The 18,568-nt window shown below is 36.1% G+C and overlaps 2 protein-coding genes and 1 non-coding gene across 3 annotated transcripts in view; all 3 read right to left on the minus strand.

Moving 5' to 3' along the window:
* dtx4a (deltex 4, E3 ubiquitin ligase a) overlaps window positions 1-8,623 on the minus strand; it is a 40,943-nt gene extending 32,320 nt beyond the window's left edge. Inside the window, exons 1-3 of the mRNA XM_056461138.1 lie at window positions 8,314-8,623; window positions 6,506-6,723; window positions 1,969-2,947 (exon numbers count right to left, since the gene is read on the minus strand). Coding sequence (XP_056317113.1) covers window positions 1,969-2,947; window positions 6,506-6,716 — 1,190 coding nt within the window. The 5' untranslated portion in view covers window positions 6,717-6,723; window positions 8,314-8,623. The remainder of the gene's footprint in view (window positions 1-1,968; window positions 2,948-6,505; window positions 6,724-8,313) is intronic.
* Window positions 8,624-8,909: 286 nt separating this feature from the next.
* On the minus strand, window positions 8,910-8,981 carry trnaa-cgc (transfer RNA alanine (anticodon CGC)). Its single transcript has one exon. It is a non-coding gene; the product is annotated as a tRNA-Ala (tRNA).
* A 3,562-nt stretch (window positions 8,982-12,543) lies between these two features.
* Window positions 12,544-17,484, minus strand: si:ch211-119e14.1 (ABC transporter F family member 4). Its single transcript, XM_056462746.1, has 2 exons — window positions 17,449-17,484; window positions 12,544-14,161 (listed from the first exon to the last, which is right to left on the minus strand). The coding sequence occupies exon 2, from the start codon at window positions 14,157-14,159 to the stop codon at window positions 13,545-13,547; it is 615 nt and encodes a 204-aa protein (XP_056318721.1). The 5' UTR covers window positions 14,160-14,161; window positions 17,449-17,484; the 3' UTR covers window positions 12,544-13,544.
* Window positions 17,485-18,568: the final 1,084 nt, after the last annotated feature.

Raw genomic sequence — 18,568 nt, forward strand, 5'->3', positions numbered from 1 at the left:
GTTTACAAAAGTCAACTCATGGGATGTGTATTTAAGTTATCAATTGTCATATTTACGTTACAGTCCAAAGGTGAACCGTATTCTGAAAAGAGTGATGAATCTTAGCCAACTATCTCGGTGTACACATCTCAGAGTGACAGTCTCTCTGTAAACAGTCAAGGTTTTGACATTTGTGGCAGCAGCGGCTGAAATCAAGCTAAAGCATTTAACAATCTCATCTTGTTCCAAGCAGAGATACAAGCGCAAAATCTGCTCTCTGCAAGAATGTTGAAACATCATCTATTGTCAATAGTGAAGCGATGCATGAGCCACAGCTCAGAAGACACTTGCAGAGCATGCGGCAAATCTGATCAACTGGAAACACAAGAAAAATCTGCATTGGGAAGCTGATTATTTCCTACTGAAATGCCAGCAAAATGAAATGCAACCATATCTTCACTCAGCTCTGCTTAGTAACAAACAAACTTCCCATACACAACTGTTCAAAAGTGAGATTTGTTTATAAACGTTTTTAATAGTGCGTTAAACTAATCTTGCTAAATTGTAACATTTAAAGCAGCTAAACAAACCTGCCTATAACCTAACAACATCTCACCCCTTTTTAATATCTCCACTATAATTGCTAGACACGCCCCTTTTTGCTACTTGGCTGCAATGTGGTCAACAACTACATTTTTCAAATATTGCTTAATACACATTTAAGTTGGTACTGTTTTTAAAAAGCTTTTTAAATTCAATACAAAGGATAATACTGTGAAATATTATCCTGTGATGACAAATTTTAACATTACTCCAATCCTCACCTTCGAAAATCTTTCTAATATGCTGTTTTTTGATTTGTTGATAAACTAAGTTCAAAAGAACAGAATCATTTATTATTATTTGATACGTGCTCAAAGGGACAGCTCATCATTACTCATCCTTTACTTGTTCCAAACCTGTTTGAGTTTCTTTCTTCTGTTGAACACAAATTATGATATATATTAGGGTTGGGTCGATAGGCAATGTTATCGTCCTTCGCAGATGGCCGATAGACATCACGATGCTAAACCAGCATCGCAAACCAACCAGCATCGGTTGGTTGCTGTTGGATGTTTTTTTACTAACCAAGTTTGTCAATGCCATTATAATGACACGAATCACTCATTCAGCCAGAGTCCAGCAGAAAAAAAAAGTGAATGACAGGTGGTAATTTGTGTTTAACTTATCTTTATTTATTTATGATTTGGTTATGGGTAAAACAAAGACCATGCGGGTCAGGTAGTTGAAACAGTAGGCTACAATTAATTAATACGATGCCAATCTGGTCCACATCGCCCAACCCTTATATATATTTAATTTTTTTATGTAACCATTGACTATAATAGTAATTGTTTTTTAAATGTTCAGGCTCAATAGTAATTGTTCAGGTTTCCAGCTTTCTTCAAAATGTTTTTCTTAGTGTTTCTTTGTAACATAAGAAAGAAACTCAGAAAGGTTTGGAACCACTTAAGGGAGAGTATTTAGTGAGTACATTACCATTTTGGGGGGAACAATGCTTGAATACTTTTTAAAACTTACTATTTTTGATTAAAAATAGTAAAATGGTTCACAGGTGGTTCCCAATCCACCCGTCTGTCACAGTAAAACTACCACAACACCTTAACCTTTATCTCCACACCAAAATCTCAGACGACCTGTCAGTGATTCATCAATTGTGACTACGCTGGCATTCAGTATGCAGTCATCCCAATTAGTGTACACTGTGGGTTTTTAAAGGCATATCTTTGATGTGTAATATAATAGACAGTGCTTACAAATATGTGACTGTACTTAAACAAGTAGAGACATGAACCTTAAAAATCTTCTGTCATTCTTTTGTCACAGTTTAGGGTTACCAATTAGACATGACTGATCTCCAAAGAATAAAAAAAAGTTAAGAAAAGAAAAAAGCCAGTATCACAGATGGCTCCAGTCATGATGACTTACCCTGATGCAATCAGTGCCCGTGACTGTGCCATTGCGATTCTCTGTAGGGCGGGACGGCTAAGACCAGCCAGACTGCTGCGAGGCGGCACCGGGGCGGCACAAGCTGCTGACGCTGTCGACACGGGACCAAGAACACGAGCAGAGGGCGTGGGAGCGCAGGTGGTCGCTGTAGATATAAGGGTGCTGGAGGGTGTAGGTGCTGTAGGGTTGGGCATGGAGGTGGTATGGGGTGTGGTAGAAGGGGGCGGAGGTGGCGGTACAGCAGGTGGTGGAGGACGGTTGGAGGATATGGACAGAGCGGCAGTGGCTGAGCCCAACAGGGAGAGGGAGTGTCCGAAGCCTCCGCTAGCTCCCGAAGTGGAGTTCCTATGTGGCGAGAGGACTCGGGAAAGGGAAGGAGGGTGAGGCAGGGTTAGCGAGTACGAGTGTCCTCTTGATGGAGCTTTGGGACTTGGCGGCTTGGGTAATGGCGGGGGTTTCCGCCCAAGAGTTTGTGCCATGCTTGGGGTCTTGACACCTAAGACTAACATACACTGCTGGCAGGAACACGGCTGACCCAGTGAAGTAATAGCAGAAGCTGGGAGCGCTCCACTGGGATAGGCACTGCCATTCCCTCCACTGACCCCTGAAACACCCACACCCAACAGTCCACCACTTCCAGCAGATGACCATGCATGTGGCTTAGGCAGTGGGCCAGAGACTAGGGGGTAGGCCAAGTCTGAGCGCCTCTGGATGCGCCGGCGCCGCTGCGTCTGCCCATTAATCTGTGTCATACTCTGCAGGTCTATGAGGTAGCAGAAGCCCAGCGGCGTCAAGTCCAGCCAGGGCTGCTGCCGATCCCGAGCCGCCTGGATGGCGATGCTCACCTCGGTGTCGTACGGCGTCCATGAACCAGAGTCGTTCTCCCATTCCCAAACCCAACCCTGACCTGGAGCCGACCGTGGATCATAGAAACTTCGCCGCACAGGTCTTAGTGTACCTGCAAGAAAAAGCAAAGATTAAGGAAAAAGAGCGACATCACAGATTTTTTATTTTTTAAACCCACAAATGTTTTGATGAGCAAAGATTCTATTCTTGTCTTCATGCAACAAGTGGGCGCAGTCACTGAAATCTTATTGGCTCGAGGCTTGATTTTTAGACATAAAAACAGCTTTTTATGCCGTTTGATGTTGCAAATTGATATTTTGTAACTATATTATTTTTAAGTACAGTCATAAACATGCTGTCTGTAGAGCAAGCAGTCTGACAGTTTCTGCCATTTGTTATTCCTAGTCATTTCTCCCAACTAAATATGAAGTTCTAAAACAATCACACTTCCACATAGCAGAATAATTAAACCAGTAATTCGTACAAAAGAAACAGGAAGTTTATGCAAACATGAAAATGCTGTCATCACTAACTCACCCACATTTGTGCCAATGTCATAAAACTACTAAATCTAAAAATAACTGGCCCTCAGTGAAACCAAAGACAGCCCACATCACACCTCTCTTTATTTCCATTCACTGGCTACCAGCTTCAGCTTTCATCAAGTTCAAGACACTGATGCTTGCTTGCAGAACAGCCACAGGCTCGGCACCCTCCTACCTTTTACATGCTCTTAGTAGTCCTTATCTCCTCCAGAAAGCTGCGGTTGGTAAATGAGCATAGTCTCGTGGTAGCATCAAAAAAAGGCACAAAAACACTTTCCAGAACCTCTTCATTCACTGTTCCCTAATGGTGCAATGATCCCCCCAAGCTTAGTGAAATTTGTAAAATCTTGAAAATAATAAACCACTACTGGCACTTCCTGTAATTGGCATTTTATAATATCCCCAATTTAGATTTTACAGATAAGCTCTAGTTGATCTACGTTGATCAATGTTTACACATGAACGGCCCAAATTGAATTAATTCATCATATAACTCTGTTAAGTCTTGGATTAACTGTTTCTACTTATTAAACTGTATGGATTAATTCATAGTATATGCAGGAATCCTAAAGGTAATTTCAATACCTTTTTAAGACTTTTTAAAGACCTTCTCAGAACATGTTAAGACATCGTCGCCACTTCAAGTTTTAAATAGTATCAAACTTTTAACTTAAACAGTTATCAATAAACAGTTGTTAATAAACAATTGTAGTTAAATAAATGGAGCAAAACCATGCAACAGAACTTGGATAAGCTTGGAAGAAACAAAGCTTGAAAGAATAAAGTACGGCATTGTTTTCAGTGACTTCATCCAGGAGAATGCAAACTTACATTTTCCCGTTTTGTTGTCTGTTTCGCTCTATGATTTCACTACCTGTGGAGAGCGTCACATCACCTTCCTGTATTTGTCGCAAATTACGTGACATCATCCAGACGGAGGAGCTTGGCCTCCCGGCCCAAACCAATTCTGTGGTTCAAGCACGCCGTTGCTAATATTAGGAGTAAAATGAATATATTTATGCTTTTTTCGAGTCAAATACTTTAGACAACACTTGAACAAATTGAATACCTTGTAAAAAGGTGATTAAGACTTTTTAATACCTTTTAAGGGCATTCATTTTCTCAAAATTGACTTATCAACTACTAATACTTTTTAAAAGACCCCACGAACCCCCTGTAATTAAATTGTTAAACATTTGTATTACTTTTACAATGTATTTTTGCATGATACACAAATTTTGCACAAAATTTTGTTTTTAAATTGAAGGCAGATATCGTTTATAATTTAAGCAAAGGAGACTCTTTTAAATTAAGACAGTGCATTCATGACCAGATGAGTAATTATGTTTACTGGCCCACCTGCTACAGAATAAATATAAACTTTACATGTGTACAGTTTAGTGGTATTCTGCTAATATATATATATATATATATATATATATATATATATATATATATATATATATATATATATATATATATATATATATATATATATAATAATTCTTAAAAAAAAAAACATGTATAAATTGTATGGATGCACCGATACCAGTATCGGGTTGATACTTGATTAAAATACTCGTATCGTACATCAAATGCCGATACCACTCAACTATTTCACAACGTGGATGTGATCTGTTGTTCTACCCGACTCCGATGTTTTAATGTATTTATTATTGTAATATATATTAATAGCTGAGTCCTTATAAAGAATCAATTTATAAAATACATCATGTAAGCCTACTTTTTGATTACCTGGCCCACAGATTAACAGCAGGACTTGTCAATATAGCGAAGAACCGCGCATGACAGGGTTTTATGCATCCCCAATATGCAATGTCAAGAGAGTGACTCAATAAGGTAACGTAAACTGCACACACGTCTAATTATTTACAGGGTTATCAACAATGTGTGTATGTTTTTGGCTAGAATAGCCTTCTGTTAAAGATTTTTGGGTTTATCCTTGCTACAGGCAAAAAAATAAAACCTTTCAAATTAATATCACTTTCGTTGAAACCAAATCGAAGATATATCGAAATCTGTACTTAGCATAGGCAAGTACACAAATGAATATGCTTGTATCAGTTTGTAAAAAAAGTGGTATCGGTTCGTCCCTAATAAAAAAAAAATCACCAGTAATATCAAGAGTTAGATAGCTTTAGTTAGAATGAGTTAAAGAGACTAACCTAAAACAACATCCAGCCCAAATTGATTCACTGAAAATCTCAGTTTCGATTTTCAGTGATATGCATATTAACATGTCAAAGATGTAAGATCGCTTAAGTGAGAGTTGTGGCATTACCCTGACAGCATGGAATAACTTTTGTTATGCCTTTCCAAAGCAACACATTTTAGACAAAACAAAGCCTTGTTATGTCTGTTCCAGATTCCACAGTCCAACAGAACTATGTGCTTGTCCTTACAAACACTACAGTATAATTAGTCTCAAGAATTTGACAGTCCCTAAACTGCAACACAAAGGTTATCCATCCGACCCCCCATTCATGACCTCGCTCCACTGCCATTCATTTTTCCATCTCCTCCTCCCTCATGTTTTTGGAGCGACGGGCCGCTACCCTTCGCCGACCCTATTCTCTCCATTCCTCTATCCTATTCTCTCCATTCCTCCATCTTCCCATGAAGTCTAGTCAGCCTTTGCACAATGGCCATTGTCAGCATGGGTGATGGAGACTCCCAAAATTTCTGACAGCCAACAATCCACCTCTTTGTTACGACTTCACGTCGCCCCTTTTTAAGCTTCAAATCATTTCTTCCTTCTCACCATTGACCCAAAAACAAAAAAAAATCATTAGCTGTTCACGCCAGAACCACTTGAACTCCACATTCATTGCAGGAGACATAATAAACAAATGAGAATTAATAACATGCACCAATATCAGAGGCTGTTGCTGAAATGAAGGTTTCGAGGCCCAACCCAACCAACCAACACAACACTGAGCTTTCATAAACATCTGCAGACGTTTGCCTTCAAGCATTCACAATCCAGACTTGAGATTTTAAGCTCGTTTGATTGACCTCAGAGGAAATGCACCTAAATTAAGAAATTAAATGCAAAAGATGAGCAAGAGGCTGCATGATACAGTCAGGATTTCGTGGTCTCTCACCGGTGTCTTGCCGAAACTGGTGCATAGACTGCAGGTCAATGATGTACGGCGATAGACGCGAGTCGACCTGGCCCAGCACCACGCTCCCGGCGCCGCGAGGGTCGCTGCGGATCACCGCCTCGATGTGATGGGACACCGCCGGGCTGTAGGGTCGCCAGCGCCCGTGCTCGTTCAGCCATTCCCAGACGACCACGGCCGAGGCTAACAACATCTCATACCTACGCGGAGAAAAATAAAATCACGTCCACAACAACATCCGACAGCGCCTTGAATCCGTGCATTATTTTGCAGCGCCTAATTCCCGTGCACAGCAGCACAGGTGCGTTTATAAGCAAGCGATGCATTTGACCACAAAGAGAATGTTATGCAGCATGCTGTGGCAAGCCATCTTAACGTTAATCCCTTTAAAATTAACTAGTATCTATGGATTTCTTTCCCAGTGTGTCTTTAGTTAGTAAGCGAAAAGTCAGTATACATTGTTCATCTTCATTAATAACATGCTTTGTAATTTTTTTATTTTGTTCAAAAAAATATACAAACAAAGTAGGCCTTACATGCATAAACAAGCATGAAGTAATACAGTTACAATAGGCAGACACAAATATAGGAAAAATCAACATATGGTACTGCCAATTATTCTTGACGTTAAAAATAAAAAGTAAATGAATAAATACAATAAAAATAATCATAAAATAAAAATAAATCAATTCTAAAAGTTTATACAATATAAACCTTTAAAGGGTTGCATTCTCATTTTCTCATTTTACCATGCACTGTAAAACCCAATAAGTTAAGGTAACTCAACCCATTTGAGGAAACCGATTGCAACAAACCATTTAAGTTCAAAAACTAATCCTAATGAGTACTGTGAACTTAATTCAGTTGAGTAAACTAAGCAATTTGAGCACAGTAGAACCCAATAAATGAAGAGAACTCAAACCAACTGAGTACTGTAAAACTCAATAAGTTAAGGCAACTCAAACGGCTTGAGGAAACTGATTGCTACAAATCATTTGAGTTAACTAATCTATAGCAGTACTGTAAACTTACACCATTTAAGTTAAAGTAATGAGGTATTTAATTAACTCATTACCTTCAACACTGAGTTCAAAACTCGTTTCAAATAAGTAGAATTAACTTTAGGTAAATTTTGAGTTAACTACACTCATATCATTTGATAAAGTTGACTGTTGGGTTTTACAGTGTAGCAATTCATTCAGTGAGACGTCATTTCCATATACATTACAGCTTTATTATTATATTTGTTATTCATTTAAAATGATAGACTGTGCGAATATAAAACCAAATTTACCTTAAAAAACTGTAATAGGTGTAGTGACAACTGAAATAAGAACTAGTAAAAAGTAAATAAGCAGAATAACAGATAACTGTCTGCAAATTGTACTGGTAGACTTAGAAAATTAATTACTTGCAAAATAAAGATAAACACGATTGAATATCAATCCCACGTGCAATAAATGTTAAAACAGCTTGCCACAGAATGTTGTGTTACATGCAAGACATTTTAGCAACGCATTTCTTCTTCCATTGCATCCTTAAAATGACTATACACCAATGCAAAAACTAATAATGATAATCTGCAAGGCTGTAGAGGTCTTTAAATCTCCTCATCATTAACATGCACTCTCTATGAATAAAAAAATGGTAGCGGCTCATTTTGTGATGGTGGCTCGGTTACTTGTTTTATCTGTCAATTATCCACAATCTTTTCCTAACGGAACATGCGATGCAAAGCAAAAGGCCCGTTTTCCCTAAAATGCGACGGATTGAGACATGCAAGCACTCACCAATAAGAGATCGTTCGTGTTTACTCGCTTGCATTCAAGTCATTGAAGTAGGAGGTAATTCCTTGGGCGAATCCATCTTAACTTGAGCAAAAAGTATCCGTGCGATATAACAATAGTCCCAGATTTTTTCTCTCTCAGAGGAAAATGCGAATCGAATTATTGCATTATGTTGCTTTAAAACGCATAGTCGACGCAATGCGATTTTGTAGATCTCCTAAACGACATGGCTCGTTTCGCCTACCGCCATGTAAAGACATTTAAATGTTATTCTTATTCTAGTAAGGAATGTGCAGGATTCTTCGATTGTTTGCGTGCGTCTGCTTTCGGTCACGCCCACTGAGAGCGGAACTGACCAATGGCGTGGCGACTCTTACGTCCACTGACGTGTAACCGACCAATGATCTGCAAAGGAGTGCAACTTCCGACTCACGCGTCTCCTCCTCAAATCTTCATAACCGTTATGATTTTTCCCCCGTGTATATAAAATATGAACATTCGTCAATGCTCGGTGTGTATAATGAGCTTCCGCTTGTTTATTGTGTTACTTTGCGTTTGAGGGTTTTTTTTTTTTTCTTAAAAGTGAAATGAAAAGTAAGTGGAGATGCCGGGGATTGAACCCGGGACCTCATACATGCGAAGCATGCGCTCTACCACTGAGCTACATCCCCTTCTACCTCAAACCAGAAGTCGCACTTAAAGGTGTATAAATGTGAATTCACTGCTATATTCCTGGCAAAATTATGGGACATTTGTTGCACATTTACGACATTCTGTGTTTAATCCCAACCCAGTTCTAACAAGCTTCAACCTAAATTATAACCGTAAAGTGTTTACTGGTTTAGGTGTGTACCTGAAACTAGCTGGCAGAAATTAAATGCATCACTGTTATAACCCCGATGGCAGTCAATTGTTTCATTTTGTTTATTCATTCATGCTTAGTCCCTTTATTAATCAGGGGTGGACACAGCGGAATGAACCGCCTACAGTTAGTTTTTCAACGTTACGCGATACATACGAAAACTCCACACAGCACATGCAAATTCCACAAAGAACATGCAAACGCCCCACCGAACCGTTAACTGATACAGCTCGAACCATCTTCATTCTTGCTGTGAGGCGAGAGCGCTACCCACTGTGCCACCGCGTCAATGTACTTAGAGCACACAGGAGAATTAAATGTGACCCCAGACTACAAAACCAGTTATGTGTGTTCCCGTCCATTTTGAAAATTGAGATTTGTGCATTATCTGAAAGATTTATAAATAGTAAATAAGTTTTTAATAGATTTTTTACTTTGTTTTGACAGGACAACATTTGGCCAAGATATACATGTGTGAAAATCTGTAATCTGAGGGTTCAAACAAATCAAAGTTTTGATATATTTATGGTAGGAAATGTACATAATATCTTCATGGAAAATGATATTCACATAACATTCTAAAGATTTTTGGCATAAAAGACAAAATATACATTTTGACCCATGCAATATATTTTTTGGCTACAGCAACGTTTTATTTAGGGTCATAAGAGTCCAATGAAACTGTAATAAACTAAATCTGTAACACTTTGAAACACAGGCTTTGGTTAGGTTTGGTTAGCTGACTATGCAGTTTATTCTTACTTATTGCTGAAGTGTAAAATAAATAAATCTTTATGAATAAGAATGCCTGTGGTATTTCTTTCACATAGAGGTTTTTTTTGGCACATAGAGCCCACCAGCACCAAAGGGTTATATTTGGTCTCTTTTTTAAAACACCAGAGAAATGATTGCTATAGTGATCGTAAGTGACCAAAGGATAAAATCAATTAATTTCTTCCCAAACTGTGATCAAATCAAAGCCATAAAGCCAAACAAGTTCCAACTTGGATTTTGCAAAATTGAGCTTTCGGCACCGTACCAAACATTTCCATTAAATAAAATACATAAGGCTGACTTTTTGTTTGACCTCTTCGCATAATTTCTGTTTACACAAAAAGTGCTTGAGTTTGCGTTCCTTATCATCCTCATCTTTACCCAAGACACAAGACATGAACCCTAGCTCTGAATGACCAACCGTGATAAGAGATGTGGTTCATGGTTGTAGCCTCAGAGAGATTGCTGGTTCAGTGCCCTAATATTACACATTGCGTTCTAATAGTCCAAACAGGATCTTGACAAATCACCCATCTATGACTCAAAATGCAATATTAATTAAAACAAATGAAAAACATTTTTATTGCAAAAAATATTTACATCTTCTAAAAAGGTTACAAAAGTTTCAAAACGTACATCATTCACACAGTCAGCATTTGCAGAAAAACAACAGGAAGTGGATCAAACTAACAACAGCAGCGGTGTGGAACCACTTTACAGAAAGTTAACCCTGTAAAGCCTGCACATATTCTATATTAAACATGAAAAACTGAGAAATCCAGCAAGTAAAATACATTTTATCATCATTTGTGTCTTTTAACTGTGAAATAATGTGACTTTTATATTGTTAGGAAAGTTTACTTGACTGAAGCAACTTAGTTTGACTTGATTATTCATTCTTCTTTAGAAAAATGCTGAATGTAACTATCAAATATAATGCATCAAGCTTTTGGGGAACATTGATTGATCTAATATATTGTACTTTTTTGTATTGTGTTTTGTATTACTATTTGTATTGTATTGTATTTATGTATCACTGTATTGTACTGCATGTTAAAAATGATCAAATGAAGCATTATTAGCAGATATAAACCGACAACTGATATTTCATTTATGCCACGCTGTAATAAAGATCAGAATGTAATCTTTACTTGTGGATAAACCAATGTTTTACCTCAGTTATGAGCTCCATATTAACTAATGCCTTACAAAACAGCCTGCACATCAAATATACTTAAAAACAGGCCCTTAAAAATGTTATTTAATTATTTTATTCAGTATGCAAGATTATATCATGTCTCCATAGAATTGATTGGATCCAGAGATATGTTTATTGGGCAATTATATAAATACCAATTTCCAGTATAATTATCCTATTAAACTTCATATAACTAAATGTAAGTCATAAGGATATCAGCTAGTGTGCTCCAAAACAATAACAAAATTCACATTAAAGGATATAAACCTGATATTAACATCTAAAGCTTGCAGTTTGTCACTTCCGCCTAGATGAATCACCTCATACTTCAGTTTCTCATCAGATCTTGACCAATCAAATGCTCTCTAATATCTGACATGCTCCGCCCTCTTCAAGACGCTTCTCATTTGCTTTTCATTTGATGCGCTTGAGCTCGACTGCTCTCACTGGCAGAGCTGTCATAAAAACAAAACCCCATTGGCTGTTTTTGAAAGGGGAGGAGCTACTCTATGTCCCACCCCCTGTTCATGTTTCAGTTGAGATTACGTCAAACATTGAATATAAATACACATTTCAAAGCACTTCACGGGACCTTTAAGCTTACTGAAACATTATTGATAATAGCTATACAATGTTTTGACATGGATGTACCAATTGGGCTGTTGTTCTCAGATATTTGCAACTTAGGACTCTTGGAAAAGACAACATAGTCTTTAGAGGAAGGGGTTAATTATTTAAGATAATTTGGAAACCATTTTTGGATTATATACAAACAGTACCACATGATTGGATAAAATAGCTTTTTTCATTGGTGTATACTGTCTCTCATCCTTTTTATGTACTATTATTTTCATTATTATTATTTTTTACTCATTTCACTCATACCCTTGGCTTAGTCCCTTTCTTAATATGGGGTTGCCACAACAGAATGAACTGCCAACCTATCCTGCCAAACATCTCTATGTTTTATGCAGCGGATGCCCTTCTAGCTGCAACCCATCATTGGGAAACACACTCATTCACTACGGACAATTTAGCTTACCCAATTCACCTATACCACGTCTTTGGACTTGTGGGGGAAACCTGCAGGAAACGCACACAAACATGCAAACTCCCCACAGAAAAGCCAACTGACCCAGCCAGGGCTCGAACCAGCGACCTTCTTGCTGTGAGGCGATTGTGCTACCCACTGCGCCACCATGCTGCCTTTTTATTATTATATTTATTTTAAAATACTATGTATTCATTTTTTATTTAATGATGTTGTTCTATATTGTTTAAAATTGAAACAAACCCACCCCCCTAAAAAAAAAAAAAATAATAAACAAAAATAAAATAAAGTAATAAAAATATACAAAAAAATATAATAAAAATATAAATGATATTATAAGCCCCCTGTTTTAAATATTTGATGTTTAACAGAGCAAGGACATTTTCACAGTATGTCTGATAATATTTTTTTCTTCTGGAGAAAGTCTTATTTGCTTTATTTCGGCTAGAAAAAAGCAGCTTTTAATTTTTTAAAACCATTTTATGGTCAAAATGATTAGCCCCTTTAAGCTATGTTTATTTAATAGTCTACAGAACAAACCATCATTATACAATAACTTGCCTAATTACCCTAACCTGCCTAGTTAACCTAATTAACCTAGTTAAGCCTTTAAATGTCACTTTAAGCTGTATAGAAGTGTCTTGAAAAATATCTAGTCAAATATTATTTACTGTCATCATGGCAAAGATAAAATAAATCAGTTATTAGAAATGAGTTATTAAAACTATTATGTCTAGAAATGTGTTGATAAAAATCTCTCCATTAAAAGCTATTTTTAATTTTTTAAAAGCCATTTTAAGGTCAGAATTATTAGCCCCTTTAAGCTACATTTTTTCGAAAGTCTACAGAACAAACCATCGTTATACAATAACTTGGCTAATTACCCTATCCTGCCTAGTTAACCTAATTAACCTAGTTAAGCCTTTAAATGTCACTTTAAGCTGTATAGAAGTGTCTTGAAAAAAATCTTCTCTCTATTAAACAGAAATTGGGGAAAAAAAATAACAGGGGGGCTCATAATTCAGGGGTGCTAATAATTCTGACTTCAACTGTATATCTGCTGTCTGCAGACTCAATGAACTCCATTACTCCTTTAAGTTGTTGAAATTAAAATAACCTTCTATTGTTAAATGCTAAGTATCTTTCTTGCTTTCTAAGTAACAAATAAACCTTGTTGTAAAGTGTTTGCCAATTTTTCGGACTATTATTCCACATCAGGCTTTACAGGGTTAAACTAGCTCATATTTAAAAAAATACAAAAAACAACAACAACAACAGCATTGTGTAACCCACTTGGTAGAGTCCCTTGATTTCCCGCCTTTTTAAAATTCAAGCAACGTCTCTGTGCTTCATAAAGCCGTAAAGTCATTTCCTTCATTTTTCTCTTTACTCTCCTCAGACCAAATGGCGCTGCCTGTAAATGGCTTGAGATCAACAAGCAATCCCACTTTCTCCTCTTTCTTCACGTCTTCTGTTTTCTCCTCCTCCTCCTCCTCCTCTTTCTTCTCCTCCTCTTTCGGTTTCTCCTCCACATCTTCTTTCTCCTCATTTTTGTTTTCAGCCTTCTGCATCTTTGCCCGTTCCCTCAGGTCAACGCTGGAATAATCGCTTGAGGAATCCTCGTCTTTTTCCTCCTGGTTTTCCTGCTCTCGCTCCTCCATGCAGGTGTCGTTCTGTTTGTCTTGATCATTTTCATCATCCTCATCCTTGTCTCTGATGTTCTCCTCATCTTCGCGGGGTTGAGGCCAAATGTGGACGCCAAATCTGTTTTCCACAACGCCGACTCCTTGTCTCAGCTGGTCCCGCAGCCCGCCGGGGGCAAACACCATTTGCTGGACGGTGTATTGACCGTTCGTTTCCGTGTTTAGTTTTCTGTAGAAGTAAACCAGAGCCAGAACAAGGATGACCCATATGAAGAGGAGGGCAAGGACAGTTGGAGTGCTGTCAACCGTTCCTGACGCCATGACTAAGGGAGGAAACAGGGAGTTTGTCAAATAAACACTGTAAAAAATACTGGTTCCACACAACCAATTTGTGTTGGAAAAACATGAAGGAATTAAGTTAACTTATACATTTTTACAAATTTAAGTGGACTGAATATAAAACAATTAAAATGAAATAGAAATTAAATAGAAATTTAGACGTGGAGTATGCATATATTAGTGTCATTATTGAAGTAAACACAGCAATCAAACTATTACCGTCATGTGGGACTTTTTACCACATTTTGCAACAAGATCCACACACACGGCTGTCAGTAAAGGAGCGCAGACACACACATCGCGAAATGCAGAAGTTTTTTTCTTTCCATTCAGCGTGCGGTATTAAATTCCATTAAAACACCACTCGTCCACAAGTCCTTATTCCATACTCGCGTCAAATACCCCGGTTTGTCACAGGGGCATGAATGAAATGTTCATGAGTGAAAGTGAAACTGCCGAACTGCAGTTAAAGTTGAAAAATTAATGATTTAACTTGCACCCGGTCCATTTTATTTGTATATATTTCACTCGAACACATTAACTCTACAGGTGCCTGATAGTTAGCTGTGGAACTAATGTTAATCAGATCCACTCTAGTGAAGGCATAAAAACTGTCATCATAATTTACTCGAGTGCAAGCCTCAAATTCTCGTGTCCCCGCCCCAATAGGTGTTGGCGCACCCCACAGGTTGAAAACCCCTGGTTTACACAAAGGGCAAACTTGATTTTTTTTTAGTTAATGAAGCTAAAGTTAGTCTGTACATCCAGAGTTTGAGATAAGTGAGAGTTGAAATGTCTTTGAAAGTGTTTCTCTTATTTCATCAATAATAAAAAAAATGTATTTGACCAAAATTACAGTAAAAATTCAGCAATGCTCTAAAACAGTATTTACATACTATTTAAATATAATTTGTATATTTACAAATTCAATATTTGAATATAATGTTAATTATTATTTATTTCTGTGATGGAAAAGATTAAATTTGAAAATAAGTTAGAGTTTTAATGTTTCTGAAAGTGCTTCTCTTATTTTTATCCATAATAAAAACATTTATTTGATGAAAATTACAATAAGAATACAGCAATACTTTAAAGTACTATTTTTTTTATTAAGATTTTCTTTTCATGACAAAAACAGCAATATTTTGAAACATTACTCTTTAAATATATTTTTTTTATTGTTTATTTCTGTGATGGAAATTTTTTTTACATTTAATATAAGTTCAAAATGTTGTTGAAAGTGGTTCTTTTCATCAAAATTAGTTTTTACATTTTTATTTGATGACACAGTAAAAATACAGCAATTTATTCAATCATTTTCTTTCGGCTTAGTCCCTTATTTATCAGGGATTGCCACAGCGAAATGAACCGCCAACTACTCTGGCAATTGTTTTACGCAGTGGATGCCTTTCCAGCTGCAACCCAGTACTGGGAAACACCCACACACACACTCTCACTCTCACACATACACGATGGTCAATTTAGTTCATCCAATGAACTTATAGCGCATGTCTTTGGACTGTGGGGGAAACCGGAGCACTCAGAGGAAACCCACGCCAACACGGGGAGAACATGCAAACTCCACACAGAAATGCCAACTGGCCCAGCCGAGCTTCGAACCAGTGACCTTGCTGTGAGCCAATTAATTTTACTTCTGTGAAAGAAGTGCTTCTCTTATTTTCATCAAGTATTAAAAAAGACATTTGATGAAAATAAAGTAAAAATAAAGCAATGTTTAATTTTATTTTAGTATTTAAATTCAATTTAAAAACGTTCCATGACTGAAATCTGGTAAGTGCAATTCTTATATAAAACAAATTAAAAAATGTATTTATTAATCTTTGTTTAGTAAAAAAAAGAGGCATTAAATAGATTCAAAATTGGCAGTAAAAATATTGGTTACAAAAGATGTTCTTTTGAACTTTCTGTTTTACAAAGAATCCTGAATAATGAAAAAATATACAGCAAAAATACTAAAGCCGATAAAAATTTGTTTCTGCATTTCTGACTATTTTCCGATAAAAATTATGCATTTCTGCATACAGAGTTAACAAAAATGTGCATATAAAGGAAGTGCTTTTTATAAATATTGCAACTAAAGGTCAGATCACTTTAAATTTTAATTATTTCCACAAAAATATTAAGAAAAAAAATATTTTCAAACAACTATAAATAAATGAGCAGCAGCAGTAATAACTGATAAAACTAAACACTAAATCAGCATATTATACAGCATAAAAAAGAGAATTACAATCCCGTTTTAATTAAAAAATAAAAATAAGGTATTTTATGGCCATAACATTACATTACAATTACATTATTTTACTGTATAATAATAAAATGGTAATTTTAATAAATGAAATTAAAATGCAATTGTAATCAAATTAAACAAAAACAGCCTTAAAGCCTTTTATTACATTTCAAAAACCTATAGGCTATTAATTGCTCCAGAATTTCTGAATCTATATTCTTACATAATTATTCAAATTTTATGTCAAGCTGAATTTGAATAAGATAAAGGAACAAAAATAATAATCTGAACTCAGCAGCAAAAGAAAGAATACACCTCAATACATTTAGCTCAATAAACTAATCGGCATGTTTGTAACAACCTGTGGCTTTCCTGCCGCACAAACACCAGCTCCCTCCCGCCATATACTGTTTCATACGAAAGCCTCCAAAGTGCAGAAGCACGGAAGTAAAGCACGCCTGCTTTAGTTTTTTTGAAAAGATGGCAGGAAATCAATTTGTTTTTTTTACATTATCATTGCAGTGCAAACGAAATAATTTAAGTCACTCATCTGTGAAACTCTTGATACGCCTTAACACTACTTATTCATTCACACCAGTCTCAGTCATGTTTCCTTTTTTATTCAAACCACTTAACGCCACTTAACAGGAATTCACAAGTTTTGCTAAAGCAGCTGCTCTCAAATAATGAGTGATTCTCTTGTAGCTTTTTCTGCGCCAAAAGTGAATCAAATCCCTAAAGAAGGGAAAATTACCATCGTTGTGTGTGCGTGTTTCTTAATGTTTCCTCGAACACACACATGATGATAGGCTTCTAAAAAGAGCTTATTTACTGAACAGATTGCAAAGGAAAATGAAAGACTGTGAACAACAGGTTGACGGATTATTTTATCAGAGATTAAACATATGTTATTATATAACAGAAGGGCTGTTTATGAATGTTAACTGTCAAAATGGAAAGAGTAAATAAAAAAATTAAAAAACACATCAAAATATCTGCTAAAAAGAAGAAATAACTTACCTTCATTCAACTGTCCTTAAACCCATAGCCGACCAGAGCATAAAATAGAAGATTTGAATGTGTCTTGATAATATAGGCAGGAAACAGGGGCGGGGAAATGAGTAAAGCAGAGAGAAAGAGAGAGAGAGAGAGAGAGAGAGAGAGAGAGAGAGAGAGAGAGAGAGAGAGAGAGAGAGAGAGAGAGAGAGTAAAATCATATACAGTAAGACAATGATTTAAAATTTAAATTGTAAATGTTGGATTTTTAAAACAAATGAATATTTATTTAATAATAATCAGATATTAAGATATTCATTTATTAAGTTCAGATTTGTAATTTCATTTTCATTTAATTACAAATACTGAACACACACAAAACATGACGTTTGCTGTTTGTTCAAACTACATATTTAAAATGAGCAGCAAAAACACAATCCTTAAGGTTTTTTGGGACAACTTAATTGTTTTGTGTTCAATCTATCTAATAAGTAATAAAAAACTAAAACTAATAAGTTAACTTAATTCCTTCATGTTTTCTCAACACAAATTGATTGTGTGGAACCCAGCATTTTTTATAGTGCACTGAAAAAATTACCTTTGCTGTTTGTTCAAACTACTTATTTAATATGAGTTGAACCAACACAAATTTTCAATTGTTTTCAAAAGTTTTTTTTTGGAGACAACTTAAATGTTTTATGTTCAATTCACTTAAATTTGCAAAAACTATTATGTTGACTTAACTTGTGTTGTGACAAAATGAAGCAATTGTGTAAAACCCAGCATGTTTAGATGAGTTTAAAAAAAAAAAAAGACAATTTTAGCATAACCAGAAACTATTAGGGGAGAGCAGGGCAAAAAGAGAAATTTTTCATAAAAAACTATTTTTAAAAGATAATGTTGATAATGTTAACCTGTGGTTAGCAGTGTTGGGGTAATGAGAGTTACATAATAATATTACTTTTCTAAGTAACAAGTAAAGTAACATGTTACTTAAAAAAAATAAGTAAAATTTGAGTTACTTTAAAAATGTAATGAGAGTTACTTTTTAGTTTAATTAATTTGCTTTTAAAAAATAAATTGCTGAATTAAAATAAGCATAGTCACGTTCAATCCCACACTCAATGAAAGAATGCGCTCCCTG

This window comes from Danio aesculapii, chromosome 7 (genome assembly GCF_903798145.1).
Source record: "Danio aesculapii chromosome 7, fDanAes4.1, whole genome shotgun sequence".
Lineage (NCBI taxonomy): Eukaryota > Metazoa > Chordata > Actinopteri > Cypriniformes > Danionidae > Danio > Danio aesculapii.